General features: G+C 46.3%; 1 protein-coding gene across 1 annotated transcript in view; it reads left to right on the top strand.

Moving 5' to 3' along the window:
* The first annotated feature begins 2,243 nt into the window (after positions 1 to 2,243).
* HOMER2 (homer scaffold protein 2) overlaps positions 2,244 to 24,482 on the top strand; it is a 60,371-nt gene continuing 38,132 nt past the window's right edge. Inside the window, exons 1-2 of the mRNA XM_084532112.1 lie at positions 2,244 to 2,399; positions 23,412 to 23,568. Coding sequence (XP_084388238.1) covers positions 2,305 to 2,399; positions 23,412 to 23,568 — 252 coding nt within the window. The 5' untranslated portion in view covers positions 2,244 to 2,304. The remainder of the gene's footprint in view (positions 2,400 to 23,411; positions 23,569 to 24,482) is intronic.

Consider the following 24,482-nt stretch of genomic DNA (forward strand, 5'->3'; position numbering starts at 1 on the left):
AGGCCTCATCCGGATCCATGGGATTTTTGCAATTGACTTCAGCTGGGGACAAGACTTCATCCTCTGTTTGGCAGCCACAAGAACACACCAGTGTGCCACACTTTGTAAAGGAGAATCTCTCATCCGTTTGGGACAACAGAGAGAATTTCAGAAGAAAGTGTGCTTTGAGAAACCCAAATATATGCAGAATGCTGGGGTTAACTCTCTACTAGACAAAATAGCTTAGGGTCCTTGAGAAGATGGGTCCACAACTCTGTATCTTCCAGAATATGGATCTGAAAAGAGAATAAATCAATGTTTACAGGTGGACAAGACCTTAAGAACAAAAGCAATATACAAACTATCATGTCATGTTCATTTCACAGCCAGATACGCTTCCATAAGCTTAACCCTTTTTTGTAGCTGGGGATGAAAATGCACTTCAATGCAGGATTGGAAAGACTAAAACATTAGAAAACGCTAAGAAGCTTCAGTTCAAATTTCCAGTTTCCAGCTTATCAGGAAACATGCAGTAAGTGCATTACTCCATCTTGGTCCAATTCCATCGGATATTTCTAAGTCCCACACAGTGCTGGTTCATAACACACAGTTTTCTGACGCTCACCAAAATGATCTAATAAGCCAGAGAACACTAAGACAACTTCTCTCTCATGAATGGTAGATGGAATTTAGCAAAATGAAGTAAATGGTGCAAACCAATGAGACAAACTCATCTGATTTCTCGTGGGAGTTTTTTCCACAAGATTGCCTGGCTGCTATTTTCTCCCCTTGGAGAAAGCCGGTCCTCGCCATTTCCCCATGGAAGCAGTTTTATCAAAGCAACATTCAAGGCTACAGACCCTCATGGACATGGAAGGATTATCACTTCTCCCATGACTATCCAGGGGAAACTCAGTGGGCAGAGCCAGACACGTGAGGTCTTCAGACTGCAGGGATTAGGCAGGGATCGAGGTCCCCTTCCCATTGTAACTTGCAAAAAGCACAGGTATGCTGGAGAGGTGCCACCCCACAGCCTGGGGAAACAGCTGGGCGGCTTCACAGCCCTTTGAAAATGTATTCACCCTGCTCTTTTTCCCTACTGCATCGACTTTGAGTGTATAGGATTGAAATTCTGTTTTGGTGTTCCAGACGTCAGGAGACATCCAACAGTTGGCTGTCAGAGAGGGAAGCAGCTCTGTGGTCTGTAGCTGGAAGGCGTTAGGTTGCTGGTGAGGTTTTCCTTCCCTGATGGTCCCCATGGGATCTCCACCTGATCCTGGGGATAATCCCAGTGACTGCGCACAAGGTTAAAGGACGCAAACCTAAAGCCTGCCCCACAGCTTCCAAACTTTCTGTGAAAGAAAGGATAAATCTACGCAAGATAATAGAAAGATGAAAATAATCCCTCTCGATGGCAGGGTATTAATTATAACTTTGTGTGGGAGAAGTTAAAATCCTCCCTGATGTGTGGATGAGGCGCCTTGTCCCCAGCACAGAAGAGCGGTGTCTGTGTGGAACTGTCCTGCAACCGGTACGAGCGGGGCCGTGGCTTTTGTATGATTTTGTATAATTTTGTATGATTTGTGCCCTGTGCTGGTCCCACGGCAGAGTCACCACGGCGGCGGGGTAGCCAAGACACGGCTCTCCCACGGGGATGCCATTTTGCCCTCGGTGGGTAGGAACTATCCCAATTTATCCCCATAAAATCACACGGGGCGGCGGGGCAGGAAAGGGGGGGGGGAGGGGGGGATTTTTTCTTCGCTTCCCTGGCAAAACGGATGAAAAGAGCGCAAAGGTGCCCCCCAGCTGTGTGTCCCCCCCTTCCCACCCCCAGCAGCTGCAGCTCCCGGCACCGGGACAGCGCAGCCGGTGCTCGGCCCCCCCCCCCAGCACTTCCCCCAAACTTTTCTCACCACCCCGAACCCCCCCCGGCCAGTCACCCCCCACCCCAAACCCACCCACCCCCGTCCCCTTATCCACGGGGGTGGGCACCGAGAAGCCCTCGGGGGCTTCCCCCACTCCATCCACCCCCTCCACCGCCGCCTGCCCGTGCCCGGTGGCGGAGAGTTGAAGGGGTCCCGGGCTTGGGGGGGGTCCCGGGGGTGCTCCCCCCCTCCAGGCAGCAGCGAGGGGGCGGCGGGAGGCTGCTCGGTGCCGCCGCCGCCCGGGAGGGAGGTTATGTAAGGGGGGAGGGAGGCGGTGGCAGAAGAAGGAGGAGGAGGAGGAGGAGGAGGAGGAGCGGGAGGAGCAGGACGCCTCGCCGCCGCCTGCTGCCGCCGTGCAGCCGCAGCCAGCCGGGAGCGGGATCGGGATCGGGGCGGCCGCATGTGCGAAGTGGGGACGCGGCCGCCGCCGGCCGCCGAGCGCGGGGAGCCGCCCGGGGGTGCCGCCGCCCCGGCCGAGAGGTGCCGAGACATGGGGTGAGTCCGCCGGGCACCCAGCGCCCCTCTCGCGTCCCGCCCCCCTCCCCCGGCACCCCCCGGCTCCACGCGGGGGTGCTCGCCCCCCAGCCCCGGTCCCTCCGCAGGTGCGCCCCGGTCGCCGCCGAGCAGGGAGGCGGCGGTTCGTTAAGGCAATTAATTCATTAAGCACTTACCGCCCGGCCGGGGGGCGCCCACCCGAGCCGCGCCGGCGGGGGTGGGAGCGCGGCAGAGGGGAAAAATTAAAAAAAATAGAGAAATAGATCAATACAAGCCCAGCTCGGGCATGCTGCTGGTGGCCACAGGCGGAGCTGGGGGGTCCCGGGCAGAGCCGGGGGGGCCCGGCGGGGGCAGCGCTGCCGGCCCCGGGGGCTCCGTGGGTGCGCTGGGGTCGTGCTGGGCTCTGCCGGGGCTCCCCGCCGGGGGGGGGCCGCCGCCAACTCGCCCGGACGGTGGGAGCCGTGCGGCAGTGTGGGCAAAGCCGCCCCGCACACGCACCCCAACCCTTTTTCCTCCCGGGGAATTGAGCCTGAGCTTTCCGAAAATCAGCCCTGCCTCGTTCCCAGCCTCCAAGTTTAATAGGGGGCAAAAATTGCCGGCGTTAAGGCAGGTCGTGAACTGAACGGTAGGGAGGGGAGGTTAACGTGGTGCTCTCGGCTGGAACTGCATGCGGGTTAGAGACCCGTCCTTTCGACCAGAATGTCTTGGGGGATTCCAAACCCACACGGTTAATTTGCTTTATTTTTATCCTATTGCGGTCCCTTCCACCTTTTCCTTGCTTCTCCTCACCCCCCTGTGGCAAGGAACCGTTCTCCGTTTTCTGGGCATCCTCATGCTGCTCCCAGCTGTGCAGCCTCCCACTCGAGATGCATTGATTATTGTCAAAGTGCTACCATTTGAGACAGTGTGGATAAATAATGAATTAAAATGCCACGCATGTGCCTGAATCGGATACCCAGCAGTTCTGAATAGGAGTGCAGGGGCAGAGGGGAGAAATAAGATCCGAAGAGTGTCTCCTGATGTTTTACTTCAGGATTACGAGGGGCTCTTCTTCATTATGTAAAGTTCCATTGGAAATAGCAGAGGTAGTGTTACAGCTTGGGGTTGTGGAAGGAAACATCAACACCTGGCTGGAGCAGTATGGCCACTCTGAGCCCAGGCTGGACAGGAACATCCAGCCCAGGGGAACTCATCCCAATCCTTCTTACCTGGGTGTCTCTAAAAACAAATAGTTTTGTCGTTGTTGTTTGATCTGGCTCTGTGCCGGTGGATGAGTGCAGCTGTGAAATTTGGCTGTGGCATGGAGGGAATCACGGGGCAGGTGGCAGCGATGCCCTGGCCCTTGGCTCAGCGTGGTGCTGCTCTGCCCACAGAGCTTCCCAGGGCCTGGGTCTCCGGAGTGCCCCAGGTGTGCTCGTGGCTGCACCCCTGTCTGTGCTGCCCTGCTTCATGGCACCTGCATAGGTATGAGGCACGTTTGTCGGTCCGGTTCCATACCCCAATGTAACACATTTGGCTTCGATTGAGTCGTTTCAGCCTGACACTGGTGCTGGGGAGGAAGATCAAGCTCCCGACACCATTCATTCCTGGGGTTTCAGTGTGGGTTGTACACACTCATACGCGCTGTACGCAGTGCAGGCGAGGTGTTTGCTGGATGTGTGTTTTGTAACTGTTTCCTGTCGTTATCTCGCCATCCACCTTTCTGACATAAAAAACATCAAAGTCTGCCCATGCAGGTTACTGCAGCAGGGGCTCAGCACACCTGACGCAGGAGCCACCCCTTGTGTCCCTGCTCCACCTCTGCTGGGAAATCCTTTACCTGGGTGTGCTTCAGCCTTGCCTTCTGTGAAATGGGTGCCTTTGTACTTACCTGTCCCTGTGACGCACTCTGCGATGGGAACACAGTGCCCAGCCTTTTGTATTGGAAGGAGCAGATTTTGTCCCAGGAATTCCAGCAGGATTTGCTTCCTGGGCACGCTCTGGTGTCACATAGGCAGGTTCTCACCGAAATTGCGACAATAACTTGATTCTTAGCACTTAAACGATTTTTTTTTTGTGTGTGTGGGGGGGGGGGTGACCATTGCTAATGATTCATTTAAATGCTGCCTATGGATTTGGCAGTGACTGATGGTGCTATGAAACCTGATATAGCTACTTGAGCTCAGCAAAGCTATTTAAATTGCTTATTAGCTGTGAGCTGAGCTATTTAAACTGTTGGTTTAGTTCAACTTAGTAGGCAGCAAGGTAGTGTCAAGTTTTACAAAAGTCATTGACATGTTTGGAAAAAATAAATGCATGTAATTCAGGGGATGTGGAAACAATGCTTTTTTTTTTTTTTTTTTTTTTAAAAAAAAAAAAGGTGTTTAGGCAAAAAAAAATCTGCCTCAGTGCTCATTAAAGTCAGTGTGAAGGTTCCTGCTGACCGAAAACCATTGTCTTTGGGTCAAGCCATTGTTTGAGCTCCCACTGTACAAATGTTTACTTTGTAGAAAAAAACTTTCAAAATCACCACTTTCTTCCACTCAACACATCTGGCAACTGTCCTTACCTCAACAGTACCAGGGATTAAACTTTAGCTATTTAAATAACCACAATGTAACAACAAATTTCCCATTGCGGAGGCTTTATTTTGTCTGAAAATTGCTTGATTTGTGTCTTGGTGTTACAAACAAACCCAAGAAAATGGCAAGCTTGTCTAGGGCTCCGATTTCTGTGAGCTGTGCATACTAATCTAATAGCCAGCATCTGATTCAATTGACCTCAATTTAAGCAGTATAAGCTAACTTTCCAGTTAGAAAGATGCCTCAGTCTTAGTTATTAGATGATTTTAAGGAGGTATTGGCTAGCTTCTTCCTCTGTGGTTACATTCTTTTACTATTTTCGTTTCTTTAGTGTCTTGGTATTTCCTTATCTGTCAGTGACAAAATATTTCTTGTTATGAGGCATGTGACAAGTACCCAGTTTGGATTAGATGTGGAAATCACTGCTGCTGAAGCTGTTATTTATATTATCTGTTGGATTAAAATTCCACTAATTTAAATATTCTCTAGCAATAAATTTGAGTTTCAAATCAGTTTTTATAAATCACATCAAATGAAAATCAGGCCTCCAACTGTTAGAAATTACCGCGAAAAGCTGCATGCCGATGTAAAAGCCGTATGACTGTGTATGTATATGTGCGTGCTATATAGGTTAATGATGAATTAGCACACATTTCGTGTGGCTGGTGAGAGCTGCTTCTCTGTGCTGCTTCTACGGGAGCTAACGTGGTCTGCTGGCGCTGGCTGGCTGGCAGCCCCCTACCCAGCAGGTGCCTCTGCCTGCCCCAGGTGGGCTGCAGGCCCCCACCACCCCCAGGAAGATGGAGAAGGTGAGTTTCCAAGCCTGGCTCCAGCGATGAAGTAACCTTGTCTTAGGGAGACTTCTGGACCCATGAGCAAAACTCTGCCCCTCCTGTAGTATTTATCATGAAAAGGTACGGTTGGGGGCCTATATTTCTGAGAGCAGTCGTATGTAATGCTTTTATTATGCAGTGACATTTAAGAGCACCAGGGAAGACTGCCTTGCACTTTTCCCTTCTGCTGTTAGCAGCAGCAGTGTCCATCGGCCGATGGATGGCTGCAGCCATCCGGGGAGCAAAAGACAAAAGGGAGGACGAGGACAGAAAAAGGTGATGGAGGCAAAAGATGTGATGAAATTAGTGTTATGGGAAAGCATTAATTTTGGATGCTGTTCAAGCTGGCCTTTCCCGGTACCAGCAGTACTTTAGATACCATGGTGATAAGCTTCGCCTAAGACGCTCCATAGCGGGGAATGGCGTGTTGCAGAGGAAACTCACCTTGGCCTTCATCCAGCTCCTGCTGGGATCCACGGGAGTCTTGCACTGCCTCCCTCCAAAGTTTGGCCAAGCCATCTGTCCCCAGGGAAGGGGGGGACGGTGCTGGATGTGCCTGAGCAGCCACAGCACTGCACTCCCAAAGCAACAGCACCCGGATGCCATCGTAAGGCCACCGCAAAGCCATTGTCCTTCAGACAGGGCTGGGGCAAGGCAGGCAGCCCAGTTGGTGCTGTGGGACTATTTTAGGGCGTTTTATGGTCTGTAGCTTCAGTTCAGATCCTAGCATAGTTCAGGGGGGTAGATTACACCAGGCAGCATCCACCTGGTGATGGTATTCAAGGAAAGAGACCGAGACCCAACAGACGCTAAGGCTGTCAGTCTTGGGATTTTCGAGGCAGCTGCCTGGGGATGCTTGGTTCTTCACTGCATCTATTCCTTATGTAGCTATTCCCATTTTTTTGCAGAGTGGGTATAAGCGGCTGCTGTTCTGATTTGGGGAATTCAGCATCTCTGTGTGCAGATCAAGGAGGTGTTTGTACAAAATCCAGTGGAAAAGTCAGGTCCAGAGAGCTTTAAGTTCTGGAGCTTTATCTTGAGTTCACTGAAATGGATGGGAGAACTCAGTTGACCTCAATGGCATTTATAAAACCTGTTCTCTGTAGCTCCTTTAACAAGTTTAACACAATTTTAATAAGGTTGGAGAGGCAGGGAGCTGGGAGACCTGGGGTGGAGACAAAGTGGATAGGCTGTGATAAGGATTTGTGTGCACTCAGGGATGGTGTGGTGTGTTCAGGTGAGAGCAAACCTGAAATGTTGGAGCATTTCACTCAGGTTTCATCAGGTAAAAGCCCTTGTCCCTTTATCCACAATTATTTGGGGAGCTTGTAATGCTGAAGATAAATGCACATAACTGAATTAGGGCAAAAATCCCATGGGTGAGTAAGAGCTACGGAAAATGAGAAATTGGGAGAAATTGCAAAACAAGCTAATAGAGGAGCAGGAAGAAATGATGAATGAATGACTGCCATGAGAGATAAACAGTGGGCTTAGAGATAACTTCAGCAAGCTACAATAGGAAAAATCCACCAGTACCACAGCTGGTTCAAGCGCCCTGGTGCAAATTTCACCAAAATTTGCTCAGGTAGTCAACGTTGAAGAAATGGTGAACAAAAAGAAAACTTAATGCTGAGAGAGTGATCGTAGTCAAGTTTCTCTCAACTACTAGACAAATTAATTACTGCTGTTAATTTGATTGTCACTTGAGAAGAAGCTTATAGATAAAATATCCTCCCCAAAGTTGGGATGTCCCTCAAGCCCCTCTTTCTATTTGAATAGAGGATGGTGAGTAGGTCTCCTGGTAACAAAAGCATCATTTGAAATGTTAAGAAGTTATTTGATGTTCAGTTCCTTTAAACCATAAGTAGTTTTAACTGGTTCAAGGTCTGACAAATTGTCTTAAATTGTTTGAGCACATTCCCAGTGTGACTGAAAGGGGCAGAGAGGAGCAATGAGTTTGCTGAGAACCCGAGAGCAAGGGCATCAGCCTGGTTTGGCAGCGTGACTTTCTGCGTTGCCTTTTATTCATTCTTTTGGTTGTATTAATGCAGTGCCTACAATAAATAGCCTCACCCCTGAAACTATATTTAAGGAAGCATAAGCATTTTGAATCAGCTGTTGGTTTTCCTGTTGACTTTTTGATAGGGAGTTTGCTGAGTGGGAAGGTCTTCGGTGCTGAAGCTTGCTCTGTGGTCAGATCCCTGCCTGCTTTCACCTTGAATGCTGTCCATCACCTTTGTGTGCTGCAAATACAGCACGCGGCTTATTTATACTGTGCTTTGGTGGTGGCTCTTTAGGATGTAAATGTGCTTAGGGGAACATATTTCAGTGAAGTTTCTCCCAATAATTCAGCTCTGTGCTGTAAATAGCTGACAATCCTGTTATTAAATCTCAGAATGTGGCAAGGCAAGGGCACTGCCTTCAAACAAAGACAGGAAGCGTTTAAGCTTGAGCATTAAAGAAGCACTTTTAATGGCAAGAGCAATTAGGTAGGGAATAGGCCATTAACATCAGGGGAGGTTACTGCTGCGCCACAACCACACATCACCCGGTGCAGGTTAGGGACGGCGTGAGGAGGGCTTGTGTAACAGCTACTCATGCAAAATGTACAAGATGAGATTGGATGATGCAGTTGATCTTTGATTATATTTTTGATGACGCATCCTAGCTGCTCTCTGCCTGCTGGTAGGAGAAAGATTTGCCCAATGCTGCTGGCTTGGATGCTCTGTGCTTAGCTCATGCGTGACACGAGTGGCTGGCTGCTCGCTCCTACTGACGTAGCAGCTATTAGGGGCTATCGGGCCCTCTTGCATCACTGGCAAATGCTTCGTAATGGTAATTCTGCCACTGGGGTCAGGATTAAAATGAAGGAAATACTTTAAATAATTGATGCTCTGGGCGTTTTAGGATTTGTTTAAAAAAGAATTGGTGTTGCTGGATGACATCACTAAGCGGGACAGCCTGCTTAATGACTCATATGGGAGCAGTAGGCTCTGCTGTGTAGGTGTTGTAGGATTTGTGGGCTTCATGGTGAAGGCTGGCAAGGCTAGGAGCTTTAGCTGCAAAACAACTGTGGCTTTATCATGGAGAAGAGAGCAGATTTGACACAGGGGAAAGAGGGCCTGGCAGTGGAGGTGTGAGCAGAAGTGGCTGCTGGTTACTGTGCAAAGCCTGTTCCCTTCTGTGGCAACTCATCCTCCTTTCCTGCCTCCCCCACACGCCAGTCTGATGTTATTTATTTGATGCAGCTTATCAAAATGCAAGATTGTAAGAATTTCTGAAGTGACAAACTGTTTTATTTCCGTCTGGAATTCTCACCACAGCCTACAGGATTTAGGAACTCGAACCCTGCAATTCAGAAAGAAATTTTCTGTAGAAGTTGCACTCCTCTGCCTACACATCGAGGGGCCTGAGAGAGCCCTCTGGAGCTGCTAGATGTTGCTTCCCATTAGGATTTGCATTATAATAATAATAGGAGTCCTGCCACTGCATTCTTATCAGACCAGGTTTAGTACATCAATGCAGCGAGACAGCAAAGGCCTCACTGGAATACATTCAAGAATATGTAGCCAGATTGTACAATTTTTTTTTTCCTGAAGCTGCTTCTAGTTGCGCTGAGGATCCTTCCTGGAGGACTGTGAAATGGTGTGTATAAGTGCCGACTGTGTAAATATTTGTTGTTTGCCTCTGTTTCACGCTTAGCGGTAGATCCTCAACAGATATGGAACACTGTATTTGGGGGAAAAAATATGAAATTTAAGTCTTGCAAGACTCAGAAACATTAATTTCACCATGTGGAGGTGTGAGCATCTTAATTTCAGTATTCATTACTGCTTGTTCCTGCATTGGAAGAGGGACAGGTATTGTAGCCAGAGCTGGGAGTATTTAAAAAGGCTTTTCCTTCTGGAAAGGTTGTGCTTCAACCAAGATGCACGCTCTCTCCTTTGTATTAATTGCATTGCAGTGACTGAGTCAAGTTCTTTGCTTTTGGTGAGTTGCTCTATAGTCTGCAACAGCAATGCTTTATTGTTGCCTGTTTTATTGGGATTTTGTATTCAGGCTTCCCACTATAAATCTGTTGCGCACATCTAAAATGTCTCCCTGCAGTTGTTTAAGTGGGAACATGTGATCTGTTTTGTGATATTGAAAACTGTCAATAAGAGCATTTGAAAAAAAAAAGGGGGGGGGGGGAGGGGGGAGGGGAGAGATGCTCTGAGCTGAGCCATGCAACATGCAGCCACCCACCAGAGCCCAGGGCTGCACAGGGGCCGCCGTGCTGCCTGCAGGGTGCGTGGGGAAATGCAAGAGTGGGACACCCGATTACTGTCCCTATCACTGATAGTGATGCCCAGAGATGAGGCAGGAGCGCTGTTCTGGTAGGTAGCTCAGGCACTAGTGCAAAACTGGCTACAGCTTAGGGACCTCATGTTAGTTATACATCGATTTACATCTGCCTGCTCTGTCTGTCCCCCTGCCTTGGTGTTGTCCCCTGTCTAACAGGGATGTGTCTACATGCTGCACCTCCAGGAGAGGGGTAAAGAGGTGCCCCCACTTACTCCTCCACGTATGCCAAACCCCTGTCACCAGAAGGCCAAAATAGTCCCAGACCTGCCAGGAAGCTTCCACGTGGAAGAGGCAGCCCCAAGTAGCTCACAGGGGAGATCAACAGCTGCCCTTGGGTGTATAGGAGATAAAAGCATCTTTGGACACTATTTATGTACACGTATAATCCAATGATTGTCATACTAATCCCTTCTTCCAGCTGGAAGAGGGAGAAATTTGTTCTTTCGTGGGACAATAAAGGAGATTTAGCTGCCTTAAACGTTATGGCACAGAGGTGAGCGAGAGCTCTCCCTTCATGATTATTTTATCTTGTATGCTTGACAGCTGTCTGTCACTTGTATATAGTCCATTACAGGAGACAGCCCTGTTTCTGTTGTGCATTTATAGAGGTGGTCTTCATAAGCTTGTATTTAAGGGATCTTCTGAAAATGCTAATACATAAATAGACTAATTTGGTTTATGGTCTTTTTCAAGACAAACAGAAACTGGCTTGGCTGAGAACAGGGACTTGACACTTCATTACACCCACCCAAATTCAAGGCAATTCAGTTAAAAGCTTCGATCTCTTATCTCAGGCACAAGAAAACCACGATAGCTGTGGGAAAGGGTCACACTGCGTGCTCTGGGACGGGATCTGCTGGTTCGGGGAAGTGGTCCGGGGATGGGCAGCGAGACGGGCCTCCTGCACACATCCAAAGTCTGCCTGGGTCTGTGCGTCCTCCGTCAGCCTTCTCTCGGTGCCTCTTCCACCTTCCTCTGTGCTTCAGAGCAGGCAAATGGGTTTTTGTGCATAATGATCTCTTTTGAGAGATCCGAAGGACAAATAACAGCTTTAAAGTTTTGCACAGCCCCCTTCACATTGCGCTGCTCAGAGACGTTCCCCAGACGCAGGCGGTTCTGAGCAGCTGGTTTTTGAGGCCCTCAGAAGTGCACATCACGGAAGATGCATCAGCTCTCAAGGACTTCATTAGCAGTACCCAGCCCCATGCTTCCACCAGGCTCTCTCACCCCACTTGTCCTCCCCAGGCTTCTCTGCAACACCCGTGGTTTTGCAGAAAGTTTTGCAACCCTCTTAGGCTGTGCTGAGCCCCTCATGATGCCAGGGTTAACCACCTCTCCTGTGGCTCTGGTCACCTGCTTTTCCCTCTGTAGAGAAGGTCTGCTCTGAATTTTTGGTCTCCAAGCAGTAACCCTGCGTGTGCGTTGTTTAGATCTGCTTGCAAGAACTTCTCTCCATTGACTTAGAAATTAGCATTTCAAATTCTGTGGGGGAGGAATTGCCAAAGTTCTTATATTTTAAGCTTCAAATTAGAGTATTAGAGTTTGGAACAGAATCAAAATATCTAATCCACTTTGCATTCCCTGTTTGATCTTTCCTTTCCGCCTTATGAATTGGCACTATTGTCCTTAGGAGGTACAGCGAGATAGTGCTACTCTGGGAGGCTTCTCCCACGAAATGTAAAAGCAGCGTTGCACTGATTTACAGTGCCCTTTCAAATAACTGTTAGATTAGCATAGATGACACGGGGTTGTACTGGAGAGAGTTTATGCTCGTCAGCTCCATTATTGAATGTCCTCTGAATTATTGGCCGGAGGAGAGAACAGGCTCACGGCGGCTGGGCACAGCTTGGTTGGCTCGGCGTTGCCTCGTATTCCCTAAAAGAATGACTGACTTCTGGGATTTAAGCAGGCTGGTCTGTGCTTTGCACCCCAGATGTAAGTTTCTTGTCCTCCCTTCCATCTCTGTCTCCATCTCCTTCCGTCTGTCCTTGCTCTATGGTGAGGCTGCAATCTGGCTCCCTGTGGGCCACAGCCCAGCCTAGTGGGGCAGCAGCGTTTTGCTAGGGGGAGCACGTGGAAACAAAGGCAGCCAGTTGCTTGTCTATGGAGAAATGAGCAATTGAAATGTTTTATTTTTTTGGCTGCTGCTTAAGGGTAGTAAAGCTTCCTAAGAGAAAACAGTGTTTAGAGATCTGTAATAGAGGCCTGATGAGACAAATTGATCGAATTCCTGGGGTGCTAAAGTGTGAATGTGCAAAAAGCCTAGTAAGAATTTCTCACCAATTGGCACCTGATCTGCAGCGGCTGTGTGAGCAGTTGATCCATGCTGCATGCTAACACCAGGCACTAATTTTAGACCACGGGGTCTATGAAGAGCACAGTTCCCAGCTCTTGACTTGCTATAATTTACTTAAGGCAACCGGGAAGCTGGTGCATGCACTTTGTCTATTCCAGCAAGGGAGGCATCTGCCTCCACTAGCAAGGAGTCTCGTACCAGGAGAGCATGCTTGAAACAAATTGCTGTGTAATACAAGAGATGATTTTTAATCCTATTTTAAAACAAATGTTCAGGGTTCTATCCTGAAAATGAAGAAAAAATAAATCATTGGAATTGTGTAATATGGCTTATTATTCTGGCATAAAAAGCCCATCTAGAATTTATTGAACTGATTTTGCTCACATTTGTTTGGTATAAATAAGCAGTAACTTAAAACAGAGAGGATCGGCTCTCCTGCGTGTACTCTCCAGTGGTTTTGAAGGGTGAATTTGCCACCACTTAAATCCTATAAAAGTTCAAAGCTCTACAGCAGAAGTATTAATAAAGGACATGGCCGTAAGCAGGTTGTGTCATCGGGGATGCATGTCGGCCTGACGTATCATCTGTGGAGTGCTTTGTTTGCCTTTGGTAAATGTGATGAGCTCCAGGCTTTGTGCTGAAGTGGCACTGCCAAACTTAGCCATGGCTTATCTGGCTGGCACTGAGCAGGATGAGCCTCTGCTTGTGATCCGGCCGGTCAGGGTGGTTTCACAACATTGCTGGAGCGTGGTGCTGCCCTCTCCAAGCTGGTTCCTCTCTTGGGAGCAGATATGGGGACAGGTGAATGAATGCAGTGCATGTATGGTCTTCCTGCAGAGACCCTGCTGCCATGCGTGGGGCTGTCCTCTGCATCTGCTTGGGCCAGGTGGCTGCCTTGAAAACTGTAAGGAAAATAACTCCAGTGTGTTTTAGACCAGAGAGAGAAAGACTAGGAAAAGTAAGTACCCATACCAGTGCTGCCAACTTTCGGGGCAGCTGGAATATCAAGCAGCAAATAGTGGCAACTACACAAGGGTGATGCCGAACAGCTGCAGTGAGGCATGTTATCCTCTGGCTGTAGCAGCAGCGCTGTATCTGGCTGGGACCCGGTGCACCCGGGTGGTTTCATCAATAACAGCGTGATGCCCGCCGGCATCCAGCCTGTGCCGAGTGGGAACCCTGGGAGGGAGCCTGACCCTAAGCACCAGCCCTTCCAAGCCAGTTGTTTTTGTCCCAGTTCATGGAAAAAAAATAAATTAGGTTATCTCATTCCTTTAAACATTTTGGTAAGTGTTAATATGCTTTTGGTGCAGTGGAAATAATTGCCATATGGCTGCAAGATTTGCCATCTGTCCAGAGAGGCTGAAATGCAATTAGTCCATGTAGTCCATTTATCAATCCATAAGTGACAATATTCACAGTCCTGGCAACTTTGGTTGCTGACAGAATCAGCGCTTGTATAGGCCTACCTGTCTGCCCTTATTACAATCAATACATAAATGAGATGGAAAAAAAAGCATCATTCAGCCGTGTCCTTCACCCCTGACAGAAAGGTAAAGAACTCTGCACTGATGTAAATGAGAAATGGTATGCCTTAATTTCTGGAGGTACTGATTTGATTTTTCTGTCCAGTAGGCCTTTATTTTAATAAGACAAAGCCAGGTTCATTTGCAGTCTTTCAGTCAAGAAATACCAAGAGGACAGAGTATGTCAACAGGGAAAAAATTGCTATTAAGTGCTTTCTTGTTGTATTAACTTAGGAAAAGCAAAACGTTAGCAACATGAGAAGCATGATCAGTAGTATCATACATGGCAGCAGGTGTTATTCTTCCAATGGTTCTTGTTCACCTCCCAAAAAGTGAGAAGATGGCTTCTCAGCAGAGGGAATAAATTCTGCAATCAGGTCAAGGCTTTCTTATTTTTAAACCACAAATGCTCTGGCACTGTGAGGGGTCCGACATCTCACTCTCCTGGAAGCACAGCCCTGGCTGTGGCATGGCTTGGCCACGCAGAATGGTTGGCCTCTTCGAACCTTGGGTTAATTTGTAAAGGCCTACGCACATCCAAAAAAAGCCTTGAACAACTGAACTGGTTTACATATTACCCCAACACATCTTGGCCTGTTAGTTCATAACAAGAACATGTGCTGGGCTTTGTTTGTTCTACGGGCTGCCAGCCAGCCCACGCTAATTTCTGAGACTCTGCTGACATAAGAATGCCATTTTTCACATTTTTCGCATCATAACCTGTAGTAATGTAACCTGCATCACGCGATCACTGGAACAATGCTGTTGATGGAATTAAATCCTCACATAGCCCATGAGGCCTGGGGCAGTGGCACCCAGAAATCCAAAGTGTCTGGGGCTTCAGAGCTAAGGGAATGGGACTGAGGGGATCTCAAACGGGTGGCTGTTGGGTTCAGGAACTTCTGGGAGGATCTTCTCCCAGTATTACCCACAAATGTGTGTAATGTGCTCCACTGCAGAGTTAGAAGGTTGTAGGGATTTGGTTTTGTGGTTTTGCTAATGTATTCTTTGGAGGATGTCTTTTTTTTGTTGTTGTTTTATAGATGCTGTTTCTCATGTGCAACTTTCTGGTTCTGGTTTTCAGATTTAGTACTTTTTCCTCTCTGACGCTCAGGAGATTTCCAAAGGATCTTCAGTTTTGTGCTATTTTTATGTCAACAAATAAGTGCATGCTTCTGAGATCTGTACTGTAAATCTGGTGGCAACAGATAGCTTTGTATTGGTAAATATTAAAATTATCAGTGAATAATATTAGTTTCTAAATGTTTCAATTCCTTTTGTATTTTCAACTTGAAGCAGATAAAATACGCCGTTCAGTGATCTCTAAGGCAAATGCTCTACCTTTAAGAATTATGTTCATCTGCTCTTTAGAGTGGTGCTGTTACATGCCAGCAGCAGCCAAAACGTTATGATTGTTGGCATTTTACTATTGAAATTCCCAGAGAAAGGAAGCCTGGTTTTCTCAATGTAGCCCAATTTAACCTGCACTGAGTGGAGAATGACACTCACTTTGGCAGCACTTGCTGGTGTCCAGCACCTTCCCTTTCCAGGCTGAGCGTGGTGGATGCACTCAGACCTGTCTTTTCCACTTCTCACGTGCAGTCTTTGGTGTCCCTGACTGCATTTGGTGATTTTGTTTTTCTCTCCTGGATGGCTTAATCTGGGAGGAGGCTGTAACGACAGACCTGGTTGAGCAGGGCAGTGCTGTTGCCAGCCCGCTGCTGTTCCCAGCACGGGCAAGCTGAAACACGCACCCAGGGCCCTGTGTGGGCACAGGTTTGCATCTTCCTAATCCTTTTTAGACCAAATTGCTTATTTGTTAATTGCCTTTAATTTTTACATGCTTCATCTTCAATAAAGGTGTGAATCCCTGTATTAAACCACCCATGGCACCTTTTTCATATCCTCCAACAAAGCACCTGGCCATGAGTGTCCTCTGCACTTCCCCGCTGCTTTGGCAGTGGCTCCAGTCACAGCGTGTACCCAGCAAAGGGCCTGTACCCAGCCCCGGACAAGCAAAACCTTATCATTTTCTGCTGGTGTTACGCTTGGTGGAATTCCATATTTGCCCCTTCAGGCAGCAGATCAGAGTTATCCAGCTTGGTCTTTAAACAGAGCTGATAGGCTCCCCCTGCCCCCTCCAAGTTTAACTGGGAAGAAAAGCCTCGAGGGAGAGCGTTTGAATAGAGGATGGGAAAGGATATCAATAATTACACATGTGGACTAGTGCACGGAAGAGCTCTCCTCCAAGGATCTGCTTGCTGCTGTGGTGTGTAAGATAATGGGGAGCTCAATCACATTATTTTGCAATAGGCTTTGATTATGCTGCTGATTAAAATCAACTTTTTTGGATTTGTGCGCAGATAACCTCATCTGTCATTTAAATTCTTGTGATGTGGGAAAGGAAAATGTCCTGAGCATGAAGATGCTGCCCTGCTGGTGGCAGTGGGTTTGCATGCACAAAGACACACATGGTCTTTCACTCCACTGTTGTTTGTAGGTACACAATATTTTGATTGTATATCCTCTGATATTTAACTTCTTTATTTTTTAAATGGACACCAAATAACACACACAACCTCAAAATATCCCTGACCTTCTGCAACATAGAAGGCATCTTCTAAAGGATTAATAATAATAATAATAGAGACTGAGGGATTTTCCTGCTGGCTTACAAATGCAAAATAAATTACTCTTCCTCCAGCATTGTCTGCATTATTTTCTCCTCCTTGGTAATTTCTCACCACAGTAACACAAGAGGGGTGCCAATCCATAGCAGCTACATAATGCAAGGCCGGGGGATGCTGGCTGTCGTTTTGAGGTGCTGCTCAAGGAACTTGGTGTAGGGCACGTCTGCAGCGAGCTGGCTTCATCCTCCTCAGCTGGAGCAGTTGTGGTGCACACACATGGCTCTGTGAGCTTTAAGGCACTAACGGGTGTCTCCTGCCCGGGTGGGAGATGCTGGCATCAGGGTGAGGTGGGGGCCAGTCTGCCTCCCCCCTCCTACAAACGTGGCCTCTCCGCTCCAAGTTTTATACTTCCAGTTTATTATCGAAATCTCTCACTGAAATGCTACAAGGCGAGCACTGTGCTATGGGGGAGGCTCTGCTAACGGCATTGATGCTATTGGGGCTGAGGTGAGCCCCAAAGATGTAATTTTAACCTATCCAGAGAAATGAGAAGGCTTCTGGGGGCAGTGTGTTTATGTGCTGACACAGCCTTATTTGTCAACAAAACTAGGAGAGTTTGTGTCTATCCTGGCAAAGGGGATAAACAGAGTACTGTTATTTCCATTTTTTCCCAGTTTTATTAGCTTTGAATTTATCCCTATGTACACAGGAGGCTGTGTAAACATTTCTAGGGGTGCAAATTTATGGAACCTCTTTCAGTGCCTTCTCAAGAAAGATCTGTGAAATAACCAGAGTAGCAGGACCAGTTTCACACATGCCTGAACTTGTTTTTTATTTTCAGAATAATCTTACCTATAGTGGAGTAGTTCAGGGTCTTTTCAGTTTTTATCCTCTGTGTGTGTTTATTCACAGAGTGTCTTAAAAGGTGAATAACCATCTGGAGATAGCCCAAAAGTTAAGTGTGAGCTTTTCCACTGCCCAAGATAAGCCTTTTCATTTATGTATTGGCTTCATAAAGGCATAATGGCATTGTGAGAGCTCCCAGATGTTACAGTGACTTTCACACTGAGAGCTTTTGTCCTGAAGACTTATTCTTTTGGACTTACTCAGCTGTGAACCAAAAATGAGTTTAATTAACATCTGTACTTTTGACAGAAAATTCCTCTTTAGCTAGCTATTTTTTTTTCTTATTTTTTTTGTCTAAGTAACTGGAACTATTATGTTGCCTACAAATGTAAGAAGCACTTCTGTTAATTACATTGTCTGTTGAAATAATAATGCCTGTAAATGAAAGGAGCTAAAAAGATGTCTTTTTTTTTTTTTTTTTTTTTGCATGAATTTAATACATTTCTGCAGGTGCAAAGATATCAAATCTAGCATAAAGTGGGCACTAGAGAGTTATGTCTGTAGTCATTTGAATAAGTTGCACAACCTTGCCCTTGGTTAGCACTGCTGCAACTTTGTCATCGCAGTCATGGGGAGAGAGAGAGGTCTGCCCACAGACCAGGGATTTCAGCAACTGGAGGATTGAAAAGAAGGACTTGGGGTAAATTTATATATTTGTAATTTTTTTTTTTCTTGTTCTTTCCTTTTTTTGGGGGGGGCAGTGTAATTTCTGTCCTAATAGCCTGTTTTTCCAAGAATTGCTCTGTCTGCACTGTAAGTGACCGCAGTCCGTCCTGCAGCTCGTTACTGCCGGAGGTGCAGGACTTGGATCCCATAGCACTGAAAAATGCACTTGTAGGGGTGCCTGCATTTTCTTACAGGCAGAAAACAGCAGAGCCAAAGCTGAGTGCAGCTGTCCCCTGCTAGCCCTGCCTGTCGCTCTGTGCCAGTTCTCCCATCCCCACTGTGCATAACAGACACTCTGATTTTCTCTCTGTCCTGACACTGCCTGGCCTGTTTTGCTCAGGGTTGCTGCTCCATCCTTCCGAGTAATTTTTGCGATGGAAGTTGCTGTGTTTGAAGGTGTGTTTGCATTTCAGGACCAACAGGAGCTGACCAGGTGCAGGAAAGTGTCCCACCGAGGAGCAGACCCAGTTTGCAAGGCAGGTATCCTGCCACCCCCAGCCTCCGAATTGTGTGGGAGCCGTTGTTAAAGCCACCGGCAGCATCCCTCTGGTATACGAAGACTGTTGGTTTTTACAATAGTAGCTTTTGTTGAGTGGTGAATATTCCACTATTGATTTCGCTTTTTCCACTCATGTAGTCAAAAACTTCCCAGGGTGAGAGATCTGCTACCAAACCACCCTCTGATGTTAGCAATAGCAAAGCTGTGGAGAGGAAATGAGGCGATTTAATTTTATTTCCAGGCTTGCTACTGGCTCTGTTATCCCAGGATGCCATCTCGCTCTTTATGGCTGCTTCCTCAGGTGTAAAATGGAGCCATTACCACCTGCTTGCTCCATGCTACCGATTTTGCAGTCTTGCACGTCGGAGCAGGCTCTCTGCTCCTGATGGCTATATGTGCTGGCAGCCGGGACCTGGACTTGTGTGTTGCATCTGATGAGATTTGACTGACCCGAATTAATTAGCACATGCCAATTTGGGAAGGTAGTGAGCTGCCTCGTTTCATAATGCTGGTTTTCTGCTATCACATCTGTAAAACATCCATGCTTATCTTTTGCCTCTGCCCAGTTCTGTGCGGCATTACCTAACGGTGACAATGCATGCCTGAAAGTCCTGGCTGCTTTTGCATGGAGAGCATAGCAGCACTGGTTAGTTTTTGGACAGCCGAGTCTTGCAGAGGTGTGTAAACAGCTTTACTAAAAATAAAACAAAAATATCTCCCCTCCACATGCTATTACTATATTTATGTGAAGGAAAAGGTGCCCTGCCCATGCACCTTGCTCAGAAGACTCTCAGGACCTCACACTGGGGACTCCAGAGGGTGGGTCCCTGTCTCCTGCTAGCAGGGTGCTTCTGGTTGCTGACCCTGCAGTGATGGACACAGAGCATGCAGTATATAGGGGCCTTGGGCTGCTCATGGCATATAAGGAGGATGTACTCATGCCGACTTGAGCACATGCGGTGAGGTTAGCAGTTTGAGCAAGGACAAAGCACCAGCACTGAGAAACTAATTTGTGTGTTTTTCCACTGCCTGGAAAGACTGCCAGGAGGATGGCCGGGCCCCTCTGTGTTTTGAGCAAAGGCAAATTCTGTGTACTGATAATATGTGATGATGCGACTGTAACTCTGTGTACGTTTGGGAGGCACTTGGAGACTTCTGAGGCTGTGGGGGAATGAGTGGAGAGCTTGCTGCTCTCTGGGTGCAGGATGGATTGGTTCAGGTTTGTTTGGGACTGAAGGCACCATGTTCCTCTGGCTGCATTTAACAAATATATCTTTTTGTATCATGATCAGTTGCAGTGATGGGGGGCATGTTGCAATGCAGCATTTTATCTTTGTACCTACTTTTCTTCTTCCTTGAAAGACGCTCATTATCTAATGCTCATGTAGCAAATCACAGCAGATCTGTCAAGCGGTGTAAAGCTCAGCGCATGCACGAAAGTGGCCCGTAGCGGGAAGCACCACGTTCCAAAAACTCTACTCTGCCACACGGTCTGGAGGCACGTGCATCCTCCACCAGATGTCAGCTATATGAAGATGTATTTAAAGGAGCCCGTCACACACTCGTAAAATTTGGCATGGTTATATGTTAACAGAATGTGGCACTGGACCTCACACAGCTGTGGATGAAGTTAGTTAGCTTTAGAGCCTTAGTTTTTGCTTTTCTAATTCCTGTGAAAAGGTTAATGACATATTCCTTCATTAATGGAGAATGATTGCTTATTGTGTGAGGGTTGTCTCACATAACACAGGGATGGAAATGAAAAGTCAACTAAAATCGATAAAACCGTGGCATGAAAATTATTATCATATTTATAAAACACGCCAGCCATGTGTAATAATAAAGTTTATCAAAGTGTGTTCTCTGTTTTAATCTGTGTTATTAAACAAAGAACCATTAACTATAATTTAGGTCTCCATTTGCTAGATTTCAAGCTGCTTTGCTTGAAACACTGGATATTACTGTCAAATAGATTTCTAAATAGATTTTTTCTAAAGAGAAATGTATTTGATTGATCATTAACAGATTCGGTTAGAATTCATGAGATTTTAAACATTCATAAATTCTCTTTGTTTTTTGATTTACAACTCACATTTTGGCTGCCTGGCAGAGCCAGTGCTTCTCACCTGCACTTTCACATCAAGACCAGGTTACGGGTTCACACACCAAATGACATTGCCAACATTTCAAGCTAGCATAGCAGCCATTTTTAGCATAAAACCTGATAAATCTTGGCTAAAATGAAAAGGAAAGAAACTGTGGAAAACAAAGTCATTCCTTAGTCAGGGAATTGCTTTCCTGAATGTCAAAGTTTGCAAGTAATGCAGTGAGGCATTGATGGAATAAAGCATCAGTCTGGAAGTCTCCAAGGCCGTGGTGTAGTTTAGGGGAAGAAAAAAAAAAAAAGACTAATTCAGTGTTTCTTTGGAAAATCGAAGTTTTATAGTTGCCTGTGTGCTCTTCACTGGCTGCTGGCTTCACTGACGGCGTGGTGCAAGGGGGAGCCTTTGTCGTTGTTGAATAATCATAAGGATTAGAAATATAGTTGGCTTTTGTCTTTAGCTTTTAATGACAGCAACAAATGACTGGATAGATGGCTATCTCAAGTCCTGAATGTTATTATCCATTAATTTACCCACTCAGATGCATGTATAAAGCCCTCACTGCCAGCAGTAGCTGCTACAAGACTCCTGAAGGAATGGAGATAGATAGTTGTTCCCTTCGTTTTGCATTTGTTATCTCCAGATTTACTTTATATGGTTACTGCTGCTGCTTCAGAGAGCCCAGGCATAATTTTAGCAGTATTTTCTGGTATTGTTAAGGTGAATTAACAGAAATGTGTATATAAAGTTGTTTGCAAGTTGGGCTTTCATGAAGGAAAAGTCTGAAACTTTTGAAAGTTTAGGCTGTGATATATAGGTCATATTCCCATTAGCAAAAACAATTAGTAATAAATCCACTACAAATACAGAGCTAAGTAGAAGGCTAAATAAATTCAAAATTATTCTTCACTCAGAGAATGTACGTATTTTTTAGACTAAAACAGTAAGTAGCTTGGGGGAAACCTCCCTTGCTAACCCTGTGTAATGTGTGATGGAAGTATCTAAAACATATTATGGAGCCCTGGCCCTGCTTTTCTCCCAGCTACAGACTGCAGTGACAGTAGTGTGGGAAACAAGAGGCAGATTTCCCGTGTTACTTCAGCTCCTCTGCTGAAGTAAAAGATGCTCCTGCACAGCTGTAACATGACAGTCCCCTTGTAATTTAAATATATTTCATATAAGTATTTTACAGAGTTTGGCACAGCTGTCTATCTAGAAGCATGCATGGCAGCCCCTGAAAAATGTAAAGCCTTGCATATGTCTTGCAAAGAAAAAAAAATGTTTCATTTCCTCCCTTCTGAGGCATTGTGGGGCTTTGCAAGATCACACCGGCCTTCCTGAGCTAGCTCTGCAGTTACATTGCTTCATCTGTGCAATGTTTATGAATTGCTTCCCTCAATTTTATTTAAAATATAGTGATCAAGATTGTGTATGGTGTTTTGTATGGTTCCCACATACAGAACTCAACTTCTTATATTCTAAAAAATGTAGAGGTGGATTTAAAAGGAGCTGAAGATTATAGAAATTAATAAAAATATAGTTCAAAAATGATGGGACTGAGAATAACAGAAGAGAATTATTTACATCGATATGAAAGAATGACTTGTGAGAGAGGTCTTCTGGCCTTTCACATACCGATCTTCATTTGCTTTGTGCAAAATTCAGCATGGCAGCCTTCTTGGTTTACATGAGGTAAATATTTAATAATGGACTCTATTGCAGTACAGTTGTTTTTGAATATTGTCAGAATTCTATTAATGATAAAATATTTTGTATGTGATAAGAAAATATCAAGTGGTACACTTTATATATACCATTATATACTGTAGCTTTTAAGAACAAAAAGCATAAAAATATATACCATATATATTTATATAAACACGACGTGGCTTTATTTGCAGTTTATTTTTTCTAAACTTGGATTAAAGGTAACACCTTGAGGTGAGTTTAGTTTTACAGCCTTTGAGTAAGTCTTAATTCTGATCTGGATGGCTTGGTGTGTATCATCAAGTTCTTGTTCTTTCAGTCCTGCATCCTCTCCGCTCCTACACGCAGTTTGCATTGCCATGTGTTCAGGGTCACACTGGTCACAAAATGTTTTTGAAGAGCGGTGCTGGTTAGGGCTGGGGTGCCAGGGGCCTTACCTCAGCCCTGGCACACGGCCCCTTGCACTGGCAGGGCCATGGGCCTGTTTCTTCCCCCCCCCCCCCCCCTCACTCCCCAGGCAGATTAACTGCATTTGCATCTGATGAATTTTTCAGGCACATCCACAATATGGTGCCATTCTCAGGATAGAGACGTTAGTGCTTCAGGAATGGCACCGTGCCTTTGTTTTGGTAGCATTGTTGGTGCCTCCACAGAGCAGTCCTGGCTCTAAGCAGGACCACAGGTCGCAGCGAGGAGCAGCAGGAGGAAAGCTGGCCATGTGGGGTTTGTGGTGCTTAGGAAAATGTGTGGATGGGGAAAGAAAGTGTGCATGTAAGCATCCTTTCCTGGAAATAAGTGTTTGGAGGAAAAAGTGGGTTACACAGTCAGCGTAACAAGAGGAGGAAAAATTGGCCTTGCGCTGCCTGGTCAGGTCTGGGCTTCCGGGACATTTCATCTTCCACAGACTCATGCATCCATTTCTCCTGTCCCTCCCTATTCCAGAGAACAGCCCATCTTCACCACCAGAGCCCATGTCTTCCAAATTGACCCCAGCACGAAGAAGAACTGGGTCCCCGCAAGCAAGCAGGCTGTAACTGTTTCCTACTTCTATGACAGCACGAGAAACAGCTATCGGATTATCAGTGTGGATGGAGCCAAGGTAGGAGGCTGATGGTACCCCGGCGTGTTTACTGTGTGGAGAGGATCGTGGCAGTCAGCCCTGGCTGGCGATAGACATAGATGGGCGGCATTGAACACATAAGTTCATAAATGCTCACTTTTTTTTTATTTATATAAACCATTGTGGACAGTTGTAGTGACAACTGAAAAAACACAGAGCAACTTAAAAGTGATTTTTCCAAAATGAATTGACCTAGACAGGATTCTATCACTGACTAGTTTTAATGAGCCAAGAGCTTTAACTGCCAAAATTTTGTCTGTAGCACAGTATCTAAACACACCACCTGTGCTAGGTAGATAGCACTGTGGCCTTTTTGGTGAAAAAATGTTCTTTTTAAAGGGAACAAGGAGACAGATATGTGCAGACAAGAGCTTTTGATTTAAATGCCAACTGCGTATTCCCTTTTGCATGGTTGAAATGTTTACAGGTTAGCACTTAATATTCTACTGCTTTTGCACTGGAGTTCATCAGCATTGGGTGACAAATTAGGCATGTAGACATTCCCTGCTGCCCATGCTTTTTCTCTTATTTTGTTTTGCATCCCCAAACAGTGTGCTGAAGTATTTCCTGCAAGAATCCTGGTCACTTGGGTTGAGTGGGTTGCTCAGACAACCATTTTAATACCTTTAGCACCTTCTCCCTCTGATTCGTCCCTCCAAACTAAGTTGTAAGGTGACCACTTTCCCCTAGCAGACTGCAGATGTGTAGGGTAAAACATTTCACTCTTGCACAGAAATCATTGGTCATTTCTGTCATTTCAGTCAAAGCACAAAACACAGAAAAATGAGACATGTTTACAGCCTGCTCATCTGTGTTCCCGTTCAAATGAGGGTGTTTAAAATGTCACTGTCCTGGGAGAGAGCTACCTCAGAAATCATCCCTCAATAAACCGC

Source organism: Aythya ferina (assembly GCF_964211825.1).
Source record: "Aythya ferina genome assembly, chromosome: 11".
Lineage (NCBI taxonomy): Eukaryota > Metazoa > Chordata > Aves > Anseriformes > Anatidae > Aythya > Aythya ferina.